At 47.5% G+C, this 24,281-nt stretch overlaps 1 protein-coding gene across 14 annotated transcripts in view; it reads right to left on the bottom strand.

The window, feature by feature from the left end:
• The window catches only part of Bmal1 (basic helix-loop-helix ARNT like 1), a 98,520-nt gene that overhangs the window by 13,443 nt on the left and 60,796 nt on the right, over positions 1-24,281 (bottom strand). For 4 of the 14 annotated variants that reach the window (XM_017589065.3, XM_039109748.2, XM_017589067.3 and 1 more), the window contains 12 exons: positions 21,867-21,994; positions 17,947-18,072; positions 16,796-16,948; positions 16,347-16,367; positions 14,857-14,895; positions 14,575-14,616; positions 13,115-13,272; positions 11,256-11,335; positions 6,726-6,818; positions 5,354-5,471; positions 2,916-3,065; positions 329-575 (listed from right to left, as the gene is read on the bottom strand). In XM_017589065.3, the coding sequence (XP_017444554.1) occupies positions 329-575; positions 2,916-3,065; positions 5,354-5,471; positions 6,726-6,818; positions 11,256-11,335; positions 13,115-13,272; positions 14,575-14,616; positions 14,857-14,895; positions 16,347-16,367; positions 16,796-16,935 (1,088 nt within the window). In that variant the 5' untranslated portion in view covers positions 16,936-16,948; positions 17,947-18,072; positions 21,867-21,994. 14 annotated transcript variants of the gene reach the window in all.

Here is a 24,281-nt window from a genome sequence, read left to right as displayed (position 1 = left end):
CTCAGCTCAGGGTTGAAGTCCTCTGCTACAGGGGTTCTCGAACTTCCTAATGCTGAGGCCCTTTATCAGCTCCTCACATGGTGGCGGCCCCAACCATAAAATTATTTTCTTGCTACTCCATAACTGTAATCTTGCTACTGTTATGAGTCATGATGTAAATATCTGATATATAGGATATCTGATATGCAACCCATGAAATGGTTGTTTGGGCCCACCCTCCCCCCACCCTGCCACCACTCCCACCACCGCCCCTGCCAAGGGATCAAGCCCCACAGGCTAAGAGTCGCTGCTCTACTGCATTGCTGAAAGGTGAGATGCAGGGTCTTACCTCTGATCTACAAAAACAAATTTCCCATCTATTGCATGTCGAGACACATACTCCATAGACTTCACCCGTATTTCCCCGTTCACTGGCTGTGGAACCATGTGTGAGTGCAGTCGCCCGATTGCAACGAGGCAGCTCAGATTGCAGCCCTCATTGTCTGGTTCACTGTCTTCGTCCAGCCCCATCTTTGTGGGTGGCCAGCTTTTCAAGTAGCCTGTGCTGTGGATTGTGCAGAAGCTCTTTCGATCTGCTGGAAAACAAAAGCCCATGGTGATGTCAGTGCTGGGCTGGCAGTGGGACTCGGTCTCCACGCGCTTCAGGTGTCACCCGGTGAATGGGGCAGGGAGAGAGGTCCCGTGTCACATATGTTTAGCAGAGCCATACACTAGAGGCATCGCATAAAGCACAGCAGGGAGGAATGGACCACACAGGGAGAAGACTCCTGGGATGGTTTGTATATGCTCTGCCCTCGGACTGGCACTATTAGGAGGTGTGGCCCTGTTTGAGTAGGTGTTGCCATTTTGGAGTAAGCATGTCACTGTGGATGTGGACTTTAAGACCCTCATCGTAGCTGCCTGGAAGCCAGTATTCTGCTAGCAGCCTTCAGATGAAGATGGTGCAGCTCCTCCTGCACCATGCCTGCCTCGATGCTACCATGCTCCCTCTGAACCTGTAAGTCAGCCCCAATTAAATGTTGTCCTTATAAGAGACATGGTTGCCTTGGTCATGGTGTCTGTTCACAGCACTAAAACCCTAAGAAAGACACCTCTCCTAGGCCAGAGGATGGGGAGGGCTGGAATGTGTGATGGAGAACAAAGGCACCGATGCAGAGACTGCTCACTGGATAAAAACACTTGCCTTGTGTGGGGCATCTATCCTAGCATTCCTACATCAAGATGGGAGGAGACAGAAGCTCACAGGCCAGAATGCAATGCTGTGACCAGGAACAAGACCCTACCTCAAAGTAAGGTGGAAGGAGAGAACCAACTCCTGAAAACTGTCCTCTGACCTACACACACACACACACACACACACACACACACACACACACACACACTCCATGGTGTGCACTCTCTCTCTCTCACACACACACACACACACGCGCGCACACACACACACACACACACACACACACACGCGCACACACACACACACACACACACACACACACTCCATGGTGTGCACTCTCTCTCTCTCTCTCTCTCTCACACACACACACACACACACACACACACACACACACACACACACACACCATGGGTTTTCCTGTCTCTGTCTCTCTCTATCTCTTACACATCCCCCCCCCATACATTCTCTGCCTTCAGTTTGTGCTGACTCCTTTATTTTGACCAAAGGCACAGAGGTAAATCATTGCCTTGCACCTGTCATCACCCTGGACTTCAGAAGAATGAATCCTAGGGGGAAGAGTGTACCCCAAATGAGGTGGTTACCCATACAGGCAACACCGCACCCTGGAAGTGATTGTGTCCCAAGCCTTCACATCACAGTAAGGATGGATTTGGCCCAATGTTTAGAAACTGAGCTGAGACTGTGTTCAGCCAGACCACACCCAGACTACAACTAATGGGGCCTGACCCTTGCTCCAATTATTCCTCTATTTCATCCTAAAGAACAGGGCAGTTCCCCAACAGACAGACTCTTCCTCTTTGGAAGGGGCCACATTGAAGACATCTTTCTGCTATCTTCACCTGTCTCTCTAATGGGACACGTGGCCTGTCCTAGCTTGTTGCAGCTGCTGGAGCCTAGGCTTTGGTCCTAAAATGTCTGTTTCCATGACTGGAGAAACAACTCAGTACTCAAGGGCTTGCTGCTCTGGCAGGAGAGCTGGGTTTGGTTGTGAGCACCTATATGGTGCCCGTATCCTAACCCATATCTGTGAGGTCAGTTCTAGGGGATCTAATGGCAGCACATTAAACACAGATATTGCACACAAACACTTAAAATGAAAATAAATAATTTTTAAAAAATCTCTAGTTATACCTGGATATAAATAAATATCCTTCAGTGATATGAGCAGGTGGTACGTGTTAGGGCCCAAGTGGCCACTCTGGAGACGCCCCTGAGGCTTACTAAGGAGGTACTTGGAGCTCAAAAGAAAAGCTGAGGTAGAAATGTAAACTTAGAAGCTGTTGACCTGTGGGTAACATTACCTATCGACACATCAATATGGACAGAGGAGAGTGGCCCCAGGGCAGAGAGAAGGGGAAGCCAAAGGGCCAGGGAGAGAACTTTGCAAGAACCGTGAACAGTCAGTCAGTCAACACATGAGATCACTAGGGCAATTGGCCAGGAGGATTCTAGAAGGGTCGGTACTCAAGAGACAGAACTGTGACTGACTGTGTTTTTTTCCCAAGTCACATCAGGATAGACAGAATTTATACACAGAAAGCCTATTCACAAATCTGTCCCCATGGCAACACATCAGGGCTCCAGGGCTCCCCATTCCCCGCTCTGGTTGCTGAAGGCTGTAAGGTGAGAGGCAGCCAGGGCTGCAGGCCAGGGAGCAGACGCTCTGGGGAGCTTCGTGAAGAGCCCCCAGGTAAGCCTCTCTTAAGGCTGCTAACTGTACCTTTTTTCTTTGAACAGGTGGAGGCGAAGTCCTTATCTTCCACCTTTACTGAAGGCCTGTTGCACTTCATCCTACAGAAGAAAGAGCGCCGAGCTCCAGAGCACAATCGGGAGGGCCCAGGGGTTATATCCGTTTTAACCGGAAGTCCAGCTGCAAATCAACACAAAACGTGGTGAAAGGAGGGCAGGACTGTCTGCCGCAGGAGGGGCAGTATGACCTCCCTGTTCTCTCCGGCCCACGGTCACGCGGATGGATTACAGACGGTAAGAAGTGCAGTTGCACAGGTGGTGTAAGCTGTCTAGGGGAAGAAGAGAAACACAGCAAAGAGTTCCTGCCCAACAGGAGCAGAGGAAATGAGAGAAATGAGGCATCCCAAGAGAGGCTGATAACAGGGAAACTTAACGATCAGTGCCAACTGGCAGACACTTGCTTCCTGGCTAAGGGTCTGGGGTCCTACCCAAAGGGTTCACAGGATTGAGATACTGGAATGGGGGTGGGGGACACAAGATTGCCTTGAAATTTCAACTTCACTGGAGTTAAAATCCCTTGGGGGCCCTGATCAGTCGACCCCATTGTGGATGTTTGCTCCCTAGGATAGCCGCCAGCTTCAGGCTGCCACTGAACATGGAATGAGGCTTTTCTGAACTGAAAAGGGTTGAGTAAAGTATTTGCAGGATTTCAGAGACAGCACCAAAGAAATGTTAAAGGACTTGAAATCTTTAGTAACAATTACATCAACATAATATTGTAGATTGATGGTGATGTTATAATTAGCTTTTGAATCTTGCTTTTGAATCTTGGGGCTACCAAAAACCCTGAACTAGACAGGCTTGTGTTCAGACTTGTGGTTTCAACCATGGCACTGTGGGTGGAACCCTCAGCCTTTGGCACATCCGTCAAGCACTATATACCAAGCTACCATTTTGTTCTGCTGGGCTGGGCTGGGCTGGGCTGGGCTGGGCTGGGCATTTACTTTCTGCAGGTAGAGCAAGGCTACTGAAAGCTCCTGGGTGACTTTGATACGCATGCCTCTTACACCCCTCATGGCTGTGGAAGCTGGGTGTATAGACACCACTGGGGGAGCACCGCAGCCATGCCAAGCAGTGACCACTGCCCAGGGACCCTCTCCCTACTGCCTCTCCCAAACTGGCTCTGTTAACTTCTCTAGAATGCCAGCCCAAGCCTCCCACATTGGTTCAGTGCCCTTCACTGTATCTTTCTCCCTACACATTTTGCTGTAAAGGCAGCAAACAGGCTCTAGGACACCACACAGGTTCATCTCTGCGGGATGTTTCCTCTTCCCTTCCTGATACCCATTAACTCATCTATTCAAACACACCTCAGCCAACACAGACTCAGTGGTGCCTGTCCTCTTGCCCCATGCCTGTCACTACTGCTGTAGCTGCAACTATCCTGCAGGGTGCTGCCCGAGTCACTGTCTCCTGACCATGTGGGAAGAGCCCCAAGGACAAAATGTCATCCATTTTTTTTCTCCTTCAGTCACTGGAAGGTGCTGAAGCCAGCCTACAGAAGGCAACAGGCATTAGGGCCAATGTTTGCTTTTATGGAGAAATGCAACTTCCTAAGAGGTACCCTGAGGGAGTTCTCTGACACCATCTCCATCACCAATCAACATGGAGAACTGAGCAACAAGAAAGCCATATGCCAAATGCTTTGAGCCCACGCAGATCCAACACCAGTGCTACACTTACACCATGCTGGGAAAAGTCAACATTCTTACACATTTCAACTACCCAATGAAAAATGTATGTTTTACAGATGAGGAAACCGAGGCACAGAGAGGTGAACAACTTCCTCACAGCCACACCCCCAGTGAATGGTGGAGGCAGGATGTGCACCTAGCCAACCACTGGGCCAGCTCCTGGGTCTTGGTCTGGGAATGACTGTGGGGAACAAGAGCTGGGGCCAGAGAATGCTGACCCTTGGCTGCAGGAAGTAAAGGACCCGGTCAGAGGACAAGAAACACTGGCTAAGTGTGACTCAGAGACACAGAGAGAGAGAGAGAGAGAGAGAGAGAGAGAGAGAGAGAGAGAGAGAGAGAGAGACAGATAGAGACAGAGAGATTTGTTCTGGGAGAACCGGACAGTGTGAGCCTTCTCAACTTAAGAATATGCTATTAGAAAGTTATAAATTCTGGGAAAAAAGTTAACCTGAAATCAGACAGAACCTAGTCAAAGTGGCCCCTCCTTGCACTAAGTTTGGCCATTGAAACCTCTCCTCTTTAGGTAGTCCATAATGTTAACAAACCCCAGTGAGCAGAAATAAGTCCAGTTAGTCACAGCAAGCAGCTGTAATGGAGAAATATGGCAGAGAGGTAAGAACGAAGAGGTTGGGCCCCAGGAACCTGTCTGTCCCTGGGCAGTGTCGGAGCAGCATGGGGCGATGAGGAGAATGCACACAGCCTCCCCTGCACTCACTCTTCGCATCGATGAGTCGCTCCCGAGGTGCAGTGTCCGAGGAAGATAGCTGTTCCTTAACTTTGGCAATATCTTTTGGATGCAGGTAGTCGAACAAACTCTGGCCAATAAGGTCATTCTGAAGGGATGACATATGAATGGACAGTCGGCATGACTGAGATACACAAGATGCAGCAGCACTCCAAGTCTACACAGCCCTGGCCTCTACTCTGCCTTCTTAACCTTGAACATCTCAGGCATTTATGGGACCCTGCCCACACGTCCAAACTTTTGCCTGGACAGACACCAGGAAGAAACATTGGTCCAATACCCTTGAATGCCCAGTAGACATTAAAAGAAAAAGCTACAGAGAATGGGGTGTTTTCAACTCTGACATTATGCTCCTTGGTTCATTTTTGAGGGGATACTGTTTGACACAGAATGACCATGTATGACACCACCTTGCCTGTGTCTACTCAGGTCATGACTTTCTTATCTCAGACACCCGAGTCCTAGGGTAAGTGCCAACTAGCCAAGTCATATCTTTGTGTGCCTTCATCACCTGTGTCTGCTCACAGAGATAACAGACTTCCCTTTATGAGTGCCCTGAGAAGAAAAAATTAAAAAGCAAAACATCTTGGAAAAGCTAAATTTACACAACTTCTCATTTATAGAAATGGCATTTTGACTAAAAACTTCTTCTGCCTACCAGGCTTCCATGCAATTACCAAAACGTAAATGAGTGAATGAATTAACACATATTCTGAGGTGAAATGGTTATTCTAGAAGCTTTCATATGATCCTCTTATTTAATCCTATAGGCAATTCCAAACAAACAAACAAACAAACAAAAAATAAAAACTGTATAGGACAGTCAATGTTAACAGAATCTAGACTCCCCTGGGAGGCTGGGCATCTGAGCTGCTGGAGTGTGGGGGTAAACTCCACTGTGAATTGATGTGGGAAGACCCAACCACTGTGCTAGGCACGGTTCCTGGACTGAGATCCTGGACTGTATAAATAGAGAAAGGGAGGTGGGCCACTGGGTTAAGTCCCAAGATTCCTATTCTTGGGTATTGAATTACCTGCCTACCTTTCTCTCCCTTTCAGACAGCTTCACTCCCCATCCTAGTCCACAGATGTGGGATCTTCATTTTGTAGCAAGAAGAAAACTTAAGCTGTTGATTGGGTCAGAGTCAGACCTTCCAGTTGGGGGAAATACAGGACCTGTTAAAATTCTTCCTAAATTTAAATTCATTTCTGTGTTACGAAGTGAAGAATTTTTGGAAGAAGGATTTCGGATGTGACCCATATACTTTAATTCTTCTGAAAAACTAGGTGCTATTTCTGACCACCAGGAGGCTGCCCACCACTAATAGGAGCCCGATATTACCTGGCTATAATTGAGGATCTTGAAGACAGATTCGGAGACAAAGAGGATCTTCCCTCGGTCACATCCTACGACAAACAAAAATCCATCTGCTGCCTAATCAGGAGAAATGGATAATCAATTTATCATAGGTCAGGACACATGATCGGAAAGCAAAGCAGGGCTTCATTTTCTAAGTCTCCGGTGTATGGGGCCATGCACCGACACCTTCACTGGTATGAGAAGAGGGTGCTTACAGTCAATACTATGTGAGACCAGCAGGATTCCCTCCCATGTGACCATGTATGCCTGGACATCTGATGATCAGAGGGAAAATGCCAATGAAAGAAAGCTCCATTTCAGGATGAATTCAACTTAAATTTATTCTTCTGGTCCTATGACAGGCCAGACAAATTACACTCCGCTGCTCTAATTACAGTCCCTCTGTGCTGGTTAACCTCAGCTCTCAACTTGACACAGCCTAGAACCACCCAGGAAGAGAGTCTCAAGGAGGAATTATCTAGGTCGGATTGGCCTGTAGTCATTTCTATGGTGAACTGTCTTGATTCTTAATTGATGCAGTAGGACTCAGTCCACTGTGAGCAGCACCATTCCCTTGGTAGGGGGGTCCTCAATAGTGTAAGAGCGGAGAAAAGCTGAGAGCAAACAAGCAGGCAAGGACTCAGGCATTTATTCTCATTGCTCCTGACTATAATTTGCAAGGATCCACTCTCTTGTGTTGTCCTTGACCACAAATGTGGTTCTTTAAGTGCCTGCCTTGACTTCCCTGTAATAATGGACCGGGTGAGTTGCATGTGTGAGCCAAATTAGCCCTTTCTCATGTTATGTTGCTCTTTGCCAGGGTATTTTAATGCAGGGATAGAAAGGAAACTTGAACTACCACTATGGAGAACATAGAATCTAAGCCGGCAAGGACCATTTAAGATCAGAATTCCATCTTCATTATCTCTGCTGCCACCTATCCTGAATTTGAATACCCTCTTTTATAGGGAGTGCTTCAGACCTTCAAGCTTTAACATCCCAAGTGGAGTCATTTTGGCTTTTTCACTTTTGTGATGGCCTGGCAGGAAGGAGGGTCACTTGAGTTCCTTTAAGCAGTGCCCCCGCCTGACATACAAACATAGTCCAAATGTCCACAGGTTCAGGAAATACCTCCCTTCATCCAAGCTAAGCTACCTGTGTTGTAAGAAAAACAAAGCAATAGTGATGAGATGCTTGTGTGGCAGACATGAGGCCCTGGGTTCAAGTCCCACTTCCCCTAGCAAAACAAAACTCCCTCATGAATTCTTCTGACCCTTTCTTTAGTTTAAGTACATGTGAACTTTAAAGTTCTCAACAAAGACCAGGACGGGAACAAGACGTCCCAGAGAGATGGGAGCAAGTACAAAGACAAGGACAACTTTGGCTGCCACATGTCTGAATCCTACCAATAATGTTTTACGGATAACCAACCAGTCTTACAGGAGTTTCCAGGTGAAGTGGTTGGGGTTCCCCTCTCATGCATTTGGCCTTAAGACTTTGCTCCCCTGGGTCCTGAGAGATTCCGAAAGCCAGGCTCAAGTCTGAGATCCCAGCACCTAGGAGTCTGAGGCCTAGGAGGACTGCAAGGATTTGGGCTACATATCGAGTTCTAGGCCAACCTGGGCTAGAATAGGACCCTTTGTAAAAGCACATAAGAAAGACAGCTTGCACTGGCCACAAGAGGAATGAGGACCTGCTGCTAATAACTGCAACATTTATGAGTCTTTGACAAATTCTAAAAAAAAAAAAAAAAAAAATCGGTCCTTTTTTACAAAGAAGGACTTTTAGAATATAGTTTAACTCTAAGAACTGGGGCATGGATTCAAGTGCCAGAAAGAAAAAGGCCAGCATGGGCAACTGTCCTAGGATGTAAAAGGCCAGTGCAGGCGACTGTCCCATGATGTAAAAAGTGAGAACAAGAGAGGCAGAGCCATTCACTATGAGAACCCGTCAAGCCACCAGCCACAGGAAACTTGAGTCCCTAAGCTGGGCCAGGGTGAAGGATGACAGTGAGGGGGAAGTAATTTTCCTAGCACCATCTGCTGGAAGCCTCATTATGTCAAAAACCGGATATTAATAGCTTCCTCATTTGCCTTGCAGACAGTCACATCTCACAGGAGAAGTGTTCAGGGTCTTTGCTAAGGTGGGAATGGGACGTGAAAGGTGCCGGGCAAGAGAGTGACTGACAGCCTGCAGGGGACGCTGGGCCTGCAGAGGCAGGCTTGACCCAGAGATCTGAGCGAAGTGTTTCTAAGGAGGGCAGGAAGGTGGCAGAGTCAACATGGATACAGGCAGCACTGCAGGCTCCAAACGGTGCTGTGTTCTGTAAAGCAGACAGCCAAGCAATGGAGCCGGGCCTGGGGGACAGCTTGTGAGCAATTTGTCATTATCGAGGGCCACGCAGATAGCCAGAGTGGGCTCCTCCGGGGAGAAGGTTGCTAGTAAGTGGGCAGTCAGGCCAGGGTTTAAAATGCAGGAGAGTAGAGTGACTGAACATTATAGTATGATCAGGTCAACTGATCCTCACACATTGTCATGAGAGATCCTGAAAGGCTGGCACAGTGGCTCAGGTCTGGAATCCCAGCACCCAAGAGTCTGAGGCTTAAGAAAACTGTAAGAATTTGAGGTCAGCTGGGGCTACATAGTGAGTTCTAGTCCCGCCTGGGCTAAAATAAGACCTCTAATAAAGGCACATAGGAAAGACAGCTTGCACTGGCCACAAGAAGAACAAGGACCAACCTGCTGACTACTGCAGCAGCAACATCTGAATCAGCCCAGGCACAACTCATGGAGAAATGCATGGAATGAATAAAGGGGAAAAATTGTGTGTGTGTGTGTGTGTGTGTGTGTGTGTGTGTGTGTGTGTGTGTGTTCAGTTATAAAGAAACTACTAAAATTAGGTCATTAGTAGGACCATAGGTGGAATCAGAGATCACGTTAAGCCAGACTCAGAAAGACAAATATTACATGTTTTCTCTCCAGATTTAAAATGCATACACATGTATGTGTGTATGTATGGCATGAATATAAAAGGAGGAGAAAGGGTCTGGGGAGAAATGGGGGAAGGAAGAACCTGTAACGCCCCCTCCCACACACTAAACACTAAAATAACATAAATATCATGTGATGAACCCGCCTTCTCTTGACACAAGTTCCCACTCAGCAGGTGGACACTTGGATATGGTAAGAGATTGGAAAGGGTTCCGAGTTCCCAACGTACCAGAGAACCAGGACAACTTATCATGGAAGTTACTGATTCCTCAAACCTGGAGTAGCCCCTGCTATGTGGGATAAATCAGTCACTATATTCACTTAGTCAACGGTGTGAGCTGTGAGAGAGAGCGTGGTTCTTACAGACTTTCACAGCCACCCCAGCAACTCCACAGGGCCACTCAGAACCAGTCACAGGAGAACTGGAATCCTATCCACCTATCAGGTCTGTTCACTGCAGGTAAAACCACTCAGAGCAGCTCATGCTGAGCTCACAGGCCTGTACAATGTGCCTGGACCACACTGAGTAGAAAGAGGTGGGAGCCATCCTGGGCTTTGCAAACTTCTGCTGAAGGACATGGCTACAGTGTGGATGGAGGCAGGCAGGGTCGGCCCTGGTTGTGTGGGGGTAAGGCTGGGCGATCTACCTCTTAGTTACAGTTTTCTGTTCTTCCTGTTTGCAGTATGCCAAAGGGCATGCTCCTGGACCCAGGGTCTTCCCCTTTCAATTTCTTAGTTCATCTCCCCCTGCCCAGCAGCAGACTGGAGCCTGGAGCAGGCCTCCTCTGTGGAAGCTGTAAGTTCCCATGGTGCTAGCTTGGCCATCTCTTTGCAGAGATATGGGAGACAAAGAGAGCACGAAGGCCAAGCAGGTGAGAGCACATCTTCCTCTTTGGCAATTCTGGATGGGCTCAGGCGGGAAGATTTAGAAGGAGCTTTTATTAGGTTAGAAGAGAAGGGCTTATCCATTGCCAGAATCAACCCTCTCTAAATGCTCCGTGAAGGAATCTGATTAACTCACTCCCCCTCTTTTTAAAATTTTACTTATTTTGTTTCATATGTTTGAGTGTTTTTTCCTGCATGTATATATGTGCACCATGTGTCTTGGAGGGCCGGAAAGGGAGGGCATAACCTTTAGAGTTACAGATGGTTGTGAGCCACCATGTGGGTGGGTGCTGGGAAGCAAACCTGGTCTTCTGCAAGAACAACAAATGCTCTAAACCATAAGCCATCTCTCTAGCCCCTCTCTCCCCTCTTTAACAAATCTATCTCTGGCTGATAAGCACACTACCATAGACTTCCCCTCTGCTGCCTAAGTGAGGTGATATGAGAGGCAGGTGGCTGGTTTTGTGGAAGGGATGTGAAATGCACCCAAAACCAAGATAAAGTGGGGGGAACCAAGAGAGGAAGTGGGCCCAGGGAATTCGGTGTTCAGATGGCAGACTCCCTCAAGCCATACTTACTCTGAGGCTTAGTAAGAAACCAATGCAATGTAAAGGGATCCCCATAACTGCCACATACCCTGAGAATTAGGTGTTTCAGTTCGTCATCGGATAGAAATGTTGGCTTGTAGTTTGCTTCTGTGTATGGGTTGGTGGCACCTTAGGAGAAGAAGAAAGAGTGTGGTGGGTAGATTTTTCTATTTGGACAGCATTTCACACTCCCCTGCCTACACCCTGGGTTGAACCACCCCTGGGATCTCTCTCTCTGTCTCTCATTCTTTCATTCATATTCATTCTCTCTCTCTCTCTCTCTCTCTCTCTCTCTCTCTCTCTCTCTCTCTCTCTCCCCCTCCCTCCCCTCTTCCTCTCCTCTTCCTTCTCTTCCTCCTCCTCCTCTTCCTTCCCCCTCCTCTCTCTCTTACCAAAACTTGGTGGATCTGGCTTGAGTTTTGGGGAAACTATGCTATGCCCCCCAAAATCTCATTGAAAAGAGAACATTGCTGCCCATGGCCAACTCAGTTATTGGGAAATAGGTGTGGTGCCTCACACCTTCAACTCCAGCGCTAGGGAGACAGAGGTAGGCAGATCTCTGAGACTGAGGTTAGCTTGATCTATACAGTGAGTGTTAGGCTAGCCAGAACTCTATAGTGAGATGCTATTTAAAAAACAGAAGCAAAGCCCCACAAAAGACCACAGCTCTACAGTCTCCTGGGCTGGTTCTGAAGTCCAGAGTGAACAGGCTGTCCCCATCTGTCAAGTCACTACTTCACAGCTTCTAGAGAAACCATCCAAGCTGCCAAGCCCTGGGCCCACTTCCCTGGGGAACATGTTATTCTCATCCACCCAGTTCAACCCCAGGACTGAAGGGACCAGACTTTTGTTTAAAAAGCTTTTGATCTGAAATTCTGGAGAGCAATAGCTTAGCAAAGCCAGCTGCAAATGACAGCAGAGGAGCCCAGCAAAAGGCTTAGATGTAATCCAGGGTACCATGGGGAAGGATGCTCTTCACATCAAGTAACAAGACACATGTCCTAATCTATATCCCTTGAAGTTTTCTGTCCAACTTGCTAACAATTGATTGATTGATTGATTATAACCCATCTCTTCATCACTAAAATCACATTTTCATTATCACCGTTCAAGCATGAGATCCAATGTTTCTGTATCTCTGAACAGTGATCAAAAGGACAAAAGCAACTTCCTGCTTCTAGTGACCTTCCACAGATACAGAGGCATGCCTCTCTCACCATATGGGGCCAATTTTGTCCCAAAGCCCAAAACTGACTGGAAAATTCCAGGAACAACATTCACCAAAATGGGTGCTGTATTTCAGATTCCTCCTGCAGCTTGGTAAAGTTGCTTCCAGTTTCCTGCCTCTGTTTTCTCACCCTCCCCACAGTTAGCAAAGAAGGAAAATACTGCCTCCCTCACAAAGAGTCAATCTAGTTCGGGAAAATTCCAAGAAGATGAAAATATCATCAATGTTCATTTCTGATGATAAAACTCTCTACCTGTGACTCATTCATCAGAGGAACCAGGGTAAGTTTTTCTCTTAAAAGTCAGAGGCTCTTTCCTGCCTCCCCGTGTGCGCCTACATTTCTTGATTTTGATCATTATAAGGGATGGGGAACCAGGCACAGGCAAGAGGCAGCATGAGAGGTGTCTGTCCTCTTTGGTAAACAAGAATATGTCAATGTATATATGCTATGTACTCATATGCTTATATGCTCTGGGGAGGCATGAATGCAGATTACATCTTAATACCCGTATCAGATCATTAATAACCTGATTTGGCCCCTTACCTGCTGCCGAGAGGTGCAGGTGTATCACTTAGGGTTACATGATGAGAGAAATCACCGTTTGTGTCAGGGACAGTGCAGGTCAGAGTGGTCACATTTGGAGGCAAGGGCACAAAGGTGATAGAGTCTGAGATCTCACCTCTCAATGTTTTCATGTGCTGAACAGCCATCCTGAGCACGGTGAGTTTATCTAACTTCCGGGACATCGCATTGCATGTTGGTACCAAAGAAGCCAATTCGTCAATAAAACTGTTCATTTTGTCCCGACGCCTCTTTTCAATCTGACTGTGGGCCTCCCTGAACATGGGAAAGAGAATGACTTCATTTGAGATGTGCGCCAGCATCAAGGCAACATTGACAAAAATAACTGAGTTGTGACTGCTTCCAATATTCTCTGACGTGGGACCCCCAAAAGGTCTATTGACTAGTTAGAATTAGGCAGCAGATTTGTTTTTTCATTTATTTGTTTTTGATGCTTACCCCATCTTTTAAGGAAAAAATACATGGCAACAGTTCTTTCACAAGAAGCTAAATTGTTTATTTTTCCTGATTGCTCTTCAGATCCTATACGACCAGGTTTGGGGGATGGGGATAGGAAGACGAAGAAGGAAGGTATGAGGTTTCGCATACTCCAGCACCCAAAACAGCCATAGAGTACCCAGGTCCCACAGCGAGTGCCTCTGCAGCCTGTGAGCAGCCACTGTGTGGCCTGCTGAGGCCATCGCTTCTGTCTGGTGGATGTAATTAGTACTAACACACTCTTGGATGAACCAGGACCTGGCTAGACATAACAGATGTTTGGCCTGTCCTCAGGCTTCCTTTGAGGGATGTCATATTATACTCCACTCCTGGACTGGCTGCCTATTTAGGTAGGAGAAAGGTAGGAGGACACTCCCCTATAAGTCTGTCTCCCTGACAGATGTGCATCTGATGTTTTTGCTGATAGGGCAGCATCACCAGTGGAGAGGTAGGTACAGAGCCACAGGCTATCTGTATAGGCTTGTCTGCAAGGGAGAAGCTGGATGTCTCAGGTCAGCCAGTGTCTGCAGCTTGCTTGTTCTGTGTGCTATAACACAACTTCAGCTACCCCTAGTTGTGATGGCAAGGGGCACGAAGACCCAACAGAATGGCATCAGCAAGTGTGACAGACAAGAAGGACCAGGTTAGGAATCTCTAGGGAGTGCGAATGCCCGAGATCTGGCCTTCAGATGCCACTTGTAGCACAGAAAAGGCTCTTGTCAAAGGTGAGGCTCCACCTGGGGATGGCATCTCAGCCATAAGTCTTCTGGAGGACCAATGAGTAAGAAGCCATCTGGGAGGCTGGAGAAAACGCCAGCCAGGAATGATTTTCTCCCTCCAAATCTCCTCCAGGTTAAATTTGCATAGTCAGTAACGAGTGAAGGCCAGTTCTATATAGGGGGACATGGGGTGGGGCAAAGGGAAGATGCTTAAATGAGCTGGAACCTGCCAGTGCCCCCTCATGTTTCTGAGGTGCCTGAGAAGACTCCACAGACATAAAGAAAACACACCAACCTTCCCCAGCTGCTCCCTAAGCAACCGAAAATATACTCTGTCAACAGAGTCAGAGGTTGAACTTACCTTGCATTTTTGATCCTTCCTTGGTGTTCTGCATATTCTAACCTGGAAGAGAGGGAAAGAGAGAAAATTCAATCCCCTAGATAGGACTGGAAGACTTACACATTTGTTTTCTCTACAACTGACCCCTGATGCCTCTCCACAGACACACAAAGATTCTTAGTTCTTAGCCACACTAGAGATGGGGGGCGGGGCATGGATAGAGGGACAGTCTTGAGCTCACATTCATTGTATCAAGAGAATGGCCACAAACTAACTGAAGTTAAAGTTATTAGGGGATGGTACCTTCCATGAGGGTCATCTTTGTCTGTGTCCATACTTTCTCTGCAAAAGCAAGAGGAGAGGACCATGTCAATACAGATGTGCAACATAACATCATCATATAGAAAGCTCTCATTTATTCAGAAACCACAATACAGAAATGGATGGTTTAAGCAAGCGCTTAAACCAGCACCCCATATTACCAAACAAGAGTTATTAATAGTCTCCATAGGGTGTATATGTTAGCTAAACTAGTTTATATTATAAATGTATCAAACACCAAAGATACTACTGCATGAGTCTATTTGTTGGGGGATGGGGATGGGCGGGTGAGGAGGGGCTAATGAAAGCACTGACAGACTGTGAGGAACAGAGCAAGGGCCCCAGGGAGCATCTTAAAGGTATTGCCACCACAGGCTGCTCCTGGGCCAAGTGGGCAGACCCAGATGAAGTGGAGTGGAGGGCGGAGAGCTACAGAGGGTCTTGGGGTCACAGCAGGGCCCACCTCCCTTTCACAGACCCTAGAAAACCTGAGCTTCATGACATTTAGTGGTTCAGTAAACACAGATGGAAATCCCCAGAGGAAAGAGTTCCAGTCTCTCCCCAGGGTCAGCCTACTCCCTCGTCCAACTCAAACACTCAACAGGAAGGCAGTGACTGCCTCCTGGACGTCTCTCCTGTCTCCCATGTCTCCTAAGGGAAGGACTGTGAGTCTTCAAACAATATAAACTGCTTTCTGGAATGTGGGATTCATCAAGGGCATTCTAATATAGCAGCTCCAACTTAATGCCCTGCGTATCATCACAGGCAGTTTCTCCAGCTAGTCCTGGGACTCGGGGGGAATAAAAAGGTTAGAAGGCAAACGTGCCCCGCTTTGCACCTGGAATTGTGTCTACTGCTGTGGTCAAGCTCAGCCCCAGGTGAGAGGAAGCTGATGATCTTAACATAGGAAAACCTAAGCGGGACAGAACTATGAATTCTAGAAGGTAACTGACAAAAAAAATTGCAAAACTGGGGTGCACAAGAGAAGCTTAAAGGTTACTGGGTGACAACGAGGCTGGAAATCACAGGTCTAGTAGAAATCTTAGATGTTGGCTTTATAGGCGTCTGCCTAAGACAAAGCTTTACAACAAACACCCTGGTCTATGTTGGGAATGAGCGCTGTGGCAGAAGCCCCGCAGTCCTCATGCCCACTCTCCAACCCCTAGCAGTAACTCTCTCAATGATCTGGGATGACTTACACATTAATCATAGCATCTCCTAGGGGGCGTCTGAGCTCCAGCCTCTGTGTTCCCCAAATCCGACCTGTGGACTTCAGCAGAAAGGACATCTGCTACGGGGTCTACCTTCTCAGAGATTTTTCCACTCAATTCAACAAAAGAAAAGCTCTTCGACCCCACACAGCTGTCTCAGCGAAACGAAACCTGTCTCTGACCATTCTATGCTGCCTCCCTCTCTAGCAGACTACAGGGCAGGGCGGGGGGGGCGGGTAATGAGTAGGAAAATGTACTTACTCAAAGGCAAAGTCATCAAGTCTAAGGAGAAACAGAAAGACTGCTTAACAAGGCAGGTACATGCTAATTTGAATAGTGTCACTGTCCGGAAGCTGTTGACACACTGGCTTCTACTCTTTCCTCAAGGAAGCTGAGTGGGAGCTCTCCCTGATTACAATTCTCCAGATTGAGTTCTCCTACTCAAAGGAGTCAAGGAAAACCAGGACCTAGTTTTAAGGCTATTGTTTTCCCTGTGACATAACAACGTAATCTGGGAACAGTGGGTGACATAAACACCTCAGCAGTGCTACAGGCCTTCTTTGCTGGCCATTTAGGAGCAGATGAGGCTAAAATCAAATGGGCAGCACTTGGAGGGGAACTCAGCTTCCCGCCCCTTCCTCCGGGAACAATGCGGTTGTGGGCAGGTGCTCCTGCCCATGAGCATGAGCTGACGGTCCCCAGGGCCTTACTGGTAGTCAGTGGCACTGCCTTTCCTCTTGCGGTTGCAGTCCACACCACTGGTGCTCAGGGAACCGGAGAGCAGGTCGGTGGGGCCCGGAGACATGAAGTCACTGATTGTGGAGGAAATGTCCATTCTCTGGTCCGCCATTGGAAGGACGGTGCTAGAAGGGTTACGAGAGAACACTTACTTCTTTAAAACTTTGTTTTATTTTCAATCATGTGCATGTGTGTGAGCATGTGAACATGAATGTAGTGCCTGTGGAAGCATGAGGTTTCCGGTCCCCCTAGAGCTGGAGTTGCAAGCAGCTGTGAGCTGCCTTACATGCGTGTTGGGAACTGAACTTGGTCCTCTGGAAGGGCAGCATGAGTCACCTCATAAGCCCTGGGAGAGCTATTTCAGTATGCCCTTCTGAGGGAGTGCAAGGCCTGGGTGGCACTGCGGACATGGGTCTGGCTTACGGCAACAGTAGTAAGAGGAGGCAGACAGGGCTGGGAAGTGGGAAAAGCATCACACTTGGTTTGAGGGTTTTAATTTGTAACCTGTGAAGACATTACACCTTTGTGCAGGAGTCTCTGTGCCCAGAGAAGCTTAGTGGCTTCTAGGACCTACACTGGGGGAAGAATAAGCCAGGCAGAGACTTGGGGAGGTGACCATGTCCCACGTGTACTCAGGCACAGGCAATTTCATTCCTTCTGATTGACAAATACATGACCAGTGAAGCAAACATGAATCATAAGGCTGTCTGTGCTTTTGTTATGTCTTTGTTTTTAAAAAGTCATGAAAAAGCACAAAATACAAAACGTATATAGATAGCTGGGCAGGGTGGCACACACACAGTTCTTGGGGAGAGCAGAAGCAGGAGGATCATGAGTTCAAGACTATCCCAGTCTCAACTGCCATTCCTCTCCAAAAGAAAACATAAGTCCTACTTCCAAGTTAAGATAATATGGTTCCTCTCTCTTTCAGATCGAGCAAGGCCTGCCTGGTCTTCACTACCCCACCTTGCCCCTCCCCCACCCCCCACCTCCCACCCTCCACCCCTCACCCCTTTGATCCTAGCATCTGCTTGCATAATTAAAGACATTACGAATGAAAGTACAAGCCATTTTCCAAGTTCATATTTTACAAACACAGTGTTGAAAAAAAGGTCATAAGTACCTTGCAAGGGACTCTAACTTCAAACCCTGGTGAAGAGGGGTTGCCCAGTGGGCCTCAAAGGGCTCCAAGGTCCACAGGATTTGACTGGGGCTGTCACTCCCACCCTCTGGGCCCAAATTCCCACATCTGCAAGACAAGAAGGAAAAGGTGAGAAGAGCTTCCCAGAGTCACTATTTTGCTCTCAGGCTAGCAACTAGCCCCTCAAGCAGGCCAACGCCAACTTTTACACACACTTCTGGAATCTGCGTACTACCCATGTGTCTCCATTTGTTAGTTTCTAAAAGCAGGACAGTGGGCAGATCTGGTAATTTCTATCCTTAAAAGAGCCCCTGCCAGTTTCAAAGGGAGACCTCACTGTTTTCCACTGTTTTCCTTATTACTGATGTTTGCTCGTCCCTCTGTGGGCATTTGTCTCCCCAGATGTCTGTACTCAGTCCCCATCTATCCATCACATGCCTTCCACCTGGTGTTCACTTGAGAAAAAGCACACTTCTGAGGCCTGCAGGGCTGCCAGGCTTCCTTCACATTCCTGGACATCCTGTTGTCTCTCCTGTCCAACTTCCAGCATCCCCCTCGTTCTCACTTTAGGTGATAATTTTTCTCCTTTTTCTCTCTCTCCTTCCCACCCTGCTCCCACCCCAGTACTGGAATCTGAAGCTAAGGCCTCATGCATGCTGCCAAATGCCCTACCACTGAGCCACACTCCCAGTCCTGCCAGCTAGGCTTCTGTAAGTCAAATGGTGGTCGACAAACACGGCCTGCCAGCCTGAGTGGGCACTGCTGCTGAGGACGCCACACTCTATGGCCTGCCTGAACTCTGCAGCTCTCATCTGATTGAGACCATTGCAGGACCCCTCCTCCTGGCCTTTCCTACACCATCCGTGTTCCCCACACAGCGGGGTCTTTCTCATCGGGATAAACATCAGTCACATAACTGGATCTTGGAGGAAAAGAACCCAACACATTATTTTTTTTTCCTCACAATGCAGGGTATGGAACCCAGGGCCTTTGCTTGCTAGGCAAGTTGCTCTAACTCAGTACTGTGCATCCCCTAGTCCCAAATAAATTGTTTGGGACACTGCCTTCCTACTGTCCCATTTTCTGTCTCCAGTTTTTTCTTGGTTTCTCCATTTAATCTTAACTCACGTTAGGATTTTTTTTTAATTTAATTTAATTTTACTTTATTTTACGTAGGTGTTTTTCTCCCATGTATGTCTATACACCCACTTATGTACCTAGTGCCCACTGATGCCAGAAAGAGGCATCAGAGTCTCAGGATTTGGAGTCACAGTGGGTTGAGAGCCACTGTGTGGGTGCTGGGAATTGAACTCTAGTCCTCCGGAGGAACAGTTAGTACTCTGAATTTCTGAGCCATCTCTCCAGCCCCCAGGTCAGGCATTATCCCTTCATGATGTCATTCCAATACTGCACCTGCCCTTGCTAGTTCAATAGGGACCACCATCCTTTCTAGAGCAAATGGCCCCCAGTGGCATCAGCACAGCTGACCTCTGGCTTTGAGATGCTATTTTCTCATAGTTCTTCTGTTTGGGGATTTGCTCCTTTTTTAGTTCTCAACCTGGCTTACCTCTAGACTAACAATCCCAGGGGTACTTTGGGACCCTGACCTGTCTGAGTTCAATCCCTAGAAGCTCCTACTTTGACTGTCTCAAATGTCACCTATACTATGACAACCTCAAGCTCTAACTCCAGCCTGGCTGTCCCCAGAATTCTAGACTTGTATTAGAATGTCTCAGCTCCTCCACCTGAGTATGCGACAGAGACTATACTGACATGCTCATGTTCCCTCCAAGCCTCCCAGGCTTCCCTATGCAGCCTCTATCCTCTGGCTCCCAGGCTCTGAGCCCAGAACCCATCTGACCTCTCCATTGTCTTCTTATTGGCACAGAATTAAAAATACAGAACAGTGCACTGCTAAATGTCACTTCATTAGTGACACTTCCTTGAAGAACCATACAGTATGAACCCTGCCGACACTCCTATTCTATAACCCTATTTAAATTTTTCTGATCCATATTTCCCCATAACAATCTCCCTTCTGTCCTCCCTAGGAAGTTCTAACCCTAAGAAGAGGTTCTCCTCTACTGACTGGCCACAGCTTAGTGGGCAGAACTCTTTCTGGCACACAGAGATGTTCTACCAGGAGACTGGGCATGAATGAGACAATCTGCACAGGACAGAGCAATTTCTCGATTATCACAAATGTTGTAAATGCTTTTTCCTCCATTATCCATTCTCCTTTGACTTTTGATTTTATACATAGTATTGAAATATTATAAAAATCATAATATATTCTTTATACCAATATTTTGGAGCTATTAACTAATTAATTAGTTAACATTTATTTTTTAAGACAGGATCTTGCTGTGTAGCCCAGGCTGACCTGGAACTCACTATGTAGACCAGGCTGGCCTCAATTTCCTAGTGGTAAGGTTATATGCATAAATGACCATGCTGGCTTATACTTTAATTTTACTCATGTGTGTGTGTGTGTGTGCGCGCGCGCGCGTGTGTGTGTGTGTGTGTGTGTGTGTGTGTGTGTGTGTGTGGTGTATACATGTCCATATATGAGCCTGTGTAAAGATGTGTTATGTTCATGTAAGCACATGTGTAGAGGTTGGGTTTGACACTGGGTGGCTTCTCCAATCACTCTAATATTTCTTGAGACACGGTCTGTTATTGAACTTGGACTAGACTGGCTGTTGGGAAGCCCTACAGATCAACCTGTTTCCTCTTCCCCAGCATGGGGTGACAGTGTGTCCACTTCTCCAGTACTGGGTTTCAGGTGTGTGTTTGCCTCTGCACTCGGCTCTACACTGTGCACGCTTAAAGACTTATTTATTTTTATGTACATGGGTGTTTTTGCCTGTATGCATGTAGTATGTATATGCAACATGTGTGGCTGGTACCCTTGGAGGTCAGAAGAAGGCACTGGATCCCCTTGAACTGGAGTTACACATGTTATGAGTTACCATGTCGGGGGTAGGAACTGAATCCAGGTCCTCTGGAAGAACAGCCAGTTCTTAACCACCGAGTCATTGCTCCACACCCCATTTTTAACATTTTTAATTATATGTCTGTGTATGTCTGTGTACAGGAGTACAGGTACCCACAGAGACCAGACATACTGAATCCCTTTAAGCTAGAGTCAGAGACAGTTGTGAGCCATCTGATGTAGGTTCTGGGAATCGAACTACAAGAGTAGTGTATGCTCTTAACTTCTGAGTCACCTCTACAGCCTCTACACCCAAGATCAAACTGTCATGCTTGCCTGACAAGCATGTTGTCAAATGAGCCTTCTCTCTAGCCTCTCCTTTTATTTTTTTACTTCAAATCTAATCCTTTTGGCAATTGTTCTGACCCATCACTTATGGCTAGACATTTCTGAATTATTGTCCCAGAGCTTCTTCTTAGGCCCTGTTTCCTGTTTCCAAACCCCTGACCTGGTGCCTCATGGACTCTCCATGTTCACTCATCCTGTTTTGTTCTAATCTGGTTCTTTTAATTCTACGGTCACTCTCTTCTTACAATGTAGCTTCAGTACATCTTAATGTACGACAGGCTACCCAGACGATACCCAAATTAATTCCCTTCATTACTCTCGATTTTCAGAACTCTCTTGACTATTCTGACTTGTTCTTTGGGGAACATCTCATAAAAAAGCCATGGTGAGTGGCCACTGTTGACATTCATGACAACCTTCAGAGAAGCAGGGAAAGGGTTGAATACACGGCCCTGTCCTCCGAGCCTTGGTGGTTTATAGATGCTTAGCCCCTTGCACCTGTCAGACCTCGGGTGCCACCAATGAATGCCACTCATTTTTTTTTTAACATCCCAACATCTGAAGGCCCCCAACAACCATCAGCTGCCAGGGCCTTAGTGTGAAAGGACTTATTTATTACCTGAAGTTACAGTTCTCAAGCTTCGGTCCAGCGTGTGAGGTGCAAGGGGCCACTGTACTTGCTGGTCACCTCAAAGCGACTTTCATGTTTTGTAACTTTCTTCCAGGCAGTCAACTTCTTCCAAAATCCTACAGTAGAGAACCAAGAAAAGAAACCCTGAGGGTCACACAGGGATGAACAAACCTGGGAGTCTCTTCTGAGCTAAGAAGCATGAGGGAACTGGGCCCGACTCACGCAAGACAGGCTCCCATCTACTGATACGCCCATCTATCACCACACTCACTAGCTCAGCACCGGCCATCTTTCACATCCCTGTGACATCGGAGCTGCAAATGCATTAAGGGATCTGGCAAATGCTTCCTGTGAAAGCCATGTCTTCTGAGTAGAGATTCTTGGACACATCCTCAGGAAACTAGGCATGTTTCATTCCTTCTTTGACTGGGTTACATAACATCTGGAGTGCCCAGTTGTTACTTTGCATCGGACACTTACTGACATACGTGGGTTAATGTATTTAAACTCGGCTGTCACTCTAGGAGGCAGACACACTGCTGTATGCATTTTACAAAGGGAGGACCCCAGCACCTGAAAGGGTGAGTAACTAGCCAAAGTCACACCGAGTGTGCGGGGACACAGAAGCAACTGACAATATTCTTCAGTTCTAAACTGGGAGTGGTGGCTCTTGGCTGTAATCTTTGAAGGTAGAGGCAGGAAGATAACAAGTTCAAGGTCATCCTTCAAGATAACATCAAGTTCAAAGACAGAATGGCTTACAGAGAGACCCCATCTCAAACAACAGTGCTGGATGTATAGCCCAGCCAGAGCTTGCTGCTCTTCCAGAGAGCTTGAGCTCAGTCCAATCTCACGTCAGATTGCTCAGAGCTACCTGTAACTCCAGCTTCAAGGGATCCAACACCCTCCTCTGGCCTATGTGTGCACTGCACTCATGAACACACAGACATACCCTACAAACACACACACACACACACACACACACACACACACACACACACACACACAAATAATTGTTTTTAAAAAGGAGCTCAGCTCTCAATGCAAGTGAAAGTAGTCACCTGAACCTAGAGGATCTTAGCAACAGAAAAGGACAGAAGCCATTTTAGCTCAAATAAATGCCAGCAAGACCAGTTCAGGCATTTAAAGAAAATCCTGTGAACACCAAAATGTCTAGACATACCCAAAGCTAAGAGAGACACAAGTCTACAAGGATTCTTGTCAGCCAAGTGACTAGAATACCACCTCCTCCTGTCAGGACACAGGCCCTGCTGATCTCCATGGCAGCTTCCTGTATTCGAGGAGAGCTGATGAGGAGGGAACACAGGGGCCTTCCACATCTTCACACACGCGCTCTGCCTGCAGCAAGTGGGGCTGGCACTGCGAGTGCTCTCTGATCTTCTGAAGACAAAGACCTGCTGTTACACTGGCTGACCCCTTGCGGTCTTCAGAGAATGCTCTCTGCCTTGATGGTCCTCAGCTCTTGGAATGACTGACTATCCCTGGAATGACTCCCTCCTCCTCCATTGACTTATGCATAGCACCTGGGCCAGATCTGCTAACTCTAGGCCAGGCACATGCAAACGTCATATTTGGAAATCTGGCTCCTCTAACCCCTAAACCACAGTCGGTAAAGAAACAGCAAGTGGTGATGCAGTCTCCAGGCTTAACATATGCCATTTCTGCTCCATTGGATTCCCTGTACAGCTGCACACTGTCTTCTCAGCTCCCAAGTCAGCAAGGCCTGCTCCACTCTGGGCCTGAATGCTCCTGTCCCCTTCCCCCTCCCTTCTTTCTTTCTCCCTCCCTCCCTCCCTCCTTTCCCTCCCTTGCCTCCCTCCCTACCTACCTCCTCACACACATACCCTACACACACAAACACACACATACAAATACACACACACATACACACACACACAAACACATACAAATACACACACACACACACACACACACACACACACACACATACACACACACACACAGCCCCAAAGCTCCTCTGAGGGGTGGATCTAGCTACTTCCCAGCATGCCCTGCCCATGCTTAGTCAGGCCCTCTCCAGATCCACCCCCTTCCCACTATGGCCAATGAGAGAACACCCTACTCACTTACTGCACTGGAAGCTTCATTTTTTTCTTAAGCCAGAAAAATTCCAAACTCCTTAGCAGGATGGGCCTCACTCAGTACCAGCCCATCCTTGCTACACACTGCCCAGGGCCCAGGCCAAGAGGAAACATCGGGGAATCCAGGAGCTGGGTGGTGGTGGTGGGGTCCCTAATGTTGAACCCACTCTGTTCCCTGGTAAGGCCTATGCTATTTCGGCCACCTGTCTTCCTTGATCCGCTAGAACCCTGCCAATGGTGCCTCGATTATGAGCAGTTGTAACTGTTCCGTGCCTCACTG

Source organism: Rattus norvegicus, chromosome 1 (assembly GCF_036323735.1).
Source record: "Rattus norvegicus strain BN/NHsdMcwi chromosome 1, GRCr8, whole genome shotgun sequence".
NCBI classification, from domain to species: Eukaryota; Metazoa; Chordata; class Mammalia; order Rodentia; family Muridae; genus Rattus; species Rattus norvegicus.
Note: the sequence above shows the minus strand (reverse complement) of the source record. Positions and strands in the feature narration are given on the sequence as shown.